The sequence below is a fragment of the Callionymus lyra genome, chromosome 15 (genome assembly GCF_982586985.1).
Source record: "Callionymus lyra chromosome 15, fCalLyr1.hap1.1, whole genome shotgun sequence".
Taxonomy (NCBI): Eukaryota; Metazoa; Chordata; class Actinopteri; order Syngnathiformes; family Callionymidae; genus Callionymus; species Callionymus lyra.
Genome location: NC_141832.1, coordinates 18,750,627 through 18,753,921, shown reverse-complemented (window position 1 = coordinate 18,753,921; position 3,295 = coordinate 18,750,627). Strand labels below are relative to the sequence as shown.

Below are 3,295 nucleotides of genomic sequence, written 5' to 3'. Positions count from 1 at the left end.
CACGAAATGTTCCACCTGGAAAAAAAAAAAGAAAGAAAAATCAATGCTCTGTGTACTATAGGTCTATGCGTCCGCTCATTAAAACTTTGTATTGAACTCATATTTCGAGGCTAAACAATTAATCTGAAGAGATTTTTGCATTATTTGTTACATAAAATCCGTTTTTTGAAAAGGAAGCATCATTTTGACTTCACCCTGACCCTTCAATCCTTTACTGAGATCTGATATCAATGCCACCCACTCCTCACCCGCGGCGAGAACATAAAGATTAATGCATTCATTTGCTTACATAATTGCCCTCAGCGTTATTGATAGATTTCACACCAACTTTGTGAGACATGGATACTTGTAAAAGGGGTGTGTGCTCTCCACCGGGCGGACACACCTTTTCCTGTGTTTAGAAAAACACACACTAGGGTTTGACTTGTCGCTGGTGCCGAGGAAAGAAGAAGGTGTCAACCTCATCCGCAGAGCAACTTGTGTGTGTTTGACTCCATAAGGTGGGTCCAACTCAGATCTTAAAAAAAATACAAAAATATTTTATTAGACAGAATCCAAATTTAAACTTCTTTTTTTTTGTCTCGCAGCCAAGATGCCGGAAAGAGCCGAGATCGTTTCAGCGACTCTCACCACCAACAGAAACTGCACCATTGAGATCGCGAATGTCAGCAGCAACTACTGCCTCATCGACCCCAAGTAAGTATTGTTGAACATCGTGAACAAAAAAAATGATGTCGCACTGTCCTGAATAAAAGACACTTTATTTGCCTTATAAGTCACGCCTTTGGGCAATAAGTGGTTGCTTTTGAGCAGCGTTAAGACAAACAAGCCAGCAGTGGAGCAACATATCTCACATATAACTAAATGTTTTTAAGTGTTTATTCTCTCCTAAATAAACTACTTTTATCTTAAGCAACAAATTCTCATTTTTATTAACTAATGTTTTTAATATCTCTGCCCATTCGGAGTCCTGAAAATGCACTGAAACAGTTTCTAGCTACTACAAAAGTAATATATAATAAATATAAATATAATAAAATCTTTAAAAGTATATATAATGAAATATAATCTCTGTATGATTGTGTTTGAGACTTGCGTGTAAAAGAAAAAAAAAGAATTAGGATTAATTTCATGCTTAATCAAAGGTAATTTAGAAACATATTTGTTTAAATGTTTTTCCACCTGTTTGCTTTCATGAATTTATTTACTGCATCTCAAAGGTCATTCTGTGTATTGAAGTATATCCAAACTCAGTCAAATCACTTTTGGCAATGAAAATGTATTTAAAAATGTAATAAATTAGGAACATTTTTCATTCGAAATGTGTAAGAATAAAAAGTTTATTTCAGAGATAAATTCTATAAGTATCACTTTTACTGACAATATTGTCCAGACATAACCAAAATCTGGTCGGAGGACCCTTTATGGCCCTTGATTTCAGATTCCATGCAGTCCACAGTCTCTGTTCTATGGTATACATTAAACCAGAGAATGTATAATACGTGACATTTTCTTAATTATAAAATGGAACTTTTCAAAAATAACACATGCTATTTTTTATGAGAAGATCATGAGTCGAATGTCAACACAAAAAAGTAAGGAAAATTATGCTAATTCCTAAATAGAAAAGTTCTCAATATTAATTTGAAATGGATAAAGATAAAGATGCCTTTATTTGAACCTCTAGTATCGATTTGTCAAATATTGCCCTGTTTGAAAAGAAAAAGGTAGAATTTAAATTTAAATAAAAATACATAAATATGTGTCAAACTAATGGATGACACTAGAACAACCTTTCATGGCATGATTTCAATAGTTTTGAATCATGTGATGATAGCTTTGAATTGAAATGTTAGCTTAAGAAAAGCACGGGAAAGAAAACATCCTAGCGTCTATTAGAATTGGAAGCATGCTCCCACATTTGTCTCGCAGTGGCAGGAGAGCTGGAATCATGGATGGCTGGTTTTCATGTGTGACATCACTTTGCTGAGAACATCCACCTATCCATCATGAAGTGACAAACGCTGCCTCATTGCACATCGCGGGCAGGAACGCTCACTGTTGCTTAGAAGTCCACAGCAGTATTCGCTCAGTCACATTCCATCCATCAGCATCCGGAGTCTCACCCTGGAAGGCTCTACGCTTGACAAGTACCCCAATAGTCTCTGCCAAAGTTTCAGAAAAGCTCACGTTGTTCAAAGTTCTTGTTTCTGAGGGGACCGGGTGGGGGGGGTGAGGACATGACCGAGAAACTTTCTGGAGGTATCAAATATGTGTGTGTTGTGTCCAGGGTCTACATGTCCAGCGGCTTCTGTCAGCACCCGCCGCAGCCCACCGTGCGCATCAACCGCACAGAGGTGTGTTCCTTCACCAAGGACGACAACACGGCCACCGGCGCCGTGGGCCTGCTGACCTACGACCTGTTCCACAAGCAGAGTCGCGTCTGCTCCGATCGCCTCGCCGTCATGTTCTCCGTGCCTTACGACCACAACCTGTACAAGAACCGGCTGGCCGTCGGCCTGTTCACCCAGGCGTCCGCCGCCTGCGACAAAAAACTTTACGAACGCATGTATGATGGGAAAGACATCGTAAATTTTGTGAGAGGAGACGGTTGTGGCTCCGGGTTGGAATACCAATCTCAATACGTTGACGTCAGGGCGACCATGTCCAGCGTTGGGAAGGCCATCGTCAAAGTGGAGCTCTACGACAAAATGACCCGTTGAAGAATTGAGGCGCGTAGTTTACCAGAAATATAAAATACCGATTTGCTGACAAAACAAAAATGAACTAGTCCGATCTAAATGCTCTATCGTGTCATATGTATTGTTCTTGACATATTAAAACATGACAAATTAAATGTGTGATGCCTTTTTTGCCTGTCAACAGTAATGCTGGAAGCAACGATAATCTTTGTTTTCTCAAAGACCATCCCTTCCTCTACCCTTAAAATACCTTTAAGCTCAATTATAAGCCCATAACAAGCACATCTATGAAGTGGCAAAGTACACCAAATCTCTTCATTACATCCAAGATTCCCTATTTTCGGGGAATAGGTCTATGAAATTAGTGCCATTTCTAGGAAAAGGAATTTTCAAAAAACTTGAATCATGTTTGAGACTTAGTTTTAATATAGGCTCAAATTATACATAAAACCCTTTAGATATTATCCTATTTATTGTTAAGCTGTAAATTCATCTTTACCACCCCTTGTAACGGATGTATCCATTTGAAGAAAAAAAGATAAGAAAATATTTTAATGTGATTAAAACGTTGTTGTATAATCAGAGATAAAGAG

General features: G+C 38.4%; 1 protein-coding gene across 1 annotated transcript; it reads left to right on the top strand.

The window, feature by feature from the left end:
• Positions 1-392: 392 nt before the first annotated feature.
• On the top strand, positions 393-2,857 carry LOC148065209 (DELTA-actitoxin-Aeq1c). Its single transcript, XM_087810023.1, has 3 exons — positions 393-500; positions 588-696; positions 2,291-2,857. The coding sequence occupies exons 2-3, from the start codon at positions 593-595 to the stop codon at positions 2,721-2,723; spliced, it is 537 nt and encodes a 178-aa protein (XP_087666149.1). The 5' UTR covers positions 393-500; positions 588-592; the 3' UTR covers positions 2,724-2,857.
• The last annotated feature ends 438 nt before the right edge of the window (positions 2,858-3,295 follow it).

What these genes read in the sequence shown, in the direction of transcription:
- LOC148065209 (XM_087810023.1), top strand. Translation starts at nt 593, where the DNA reads ATGCCGGAAAGAGCCGAGATCGTTTCAGCGACTCTCACCACCAACAGA. An exon ending in TACTGCCTCATCGACCCCAA is followed by an intron (nt 697 to 2,290) that starts GTAAGTATTGTT and finishes TGTTGTGTCCAG; the next exon opens with GGTCTACATGTCCAGCGGCT.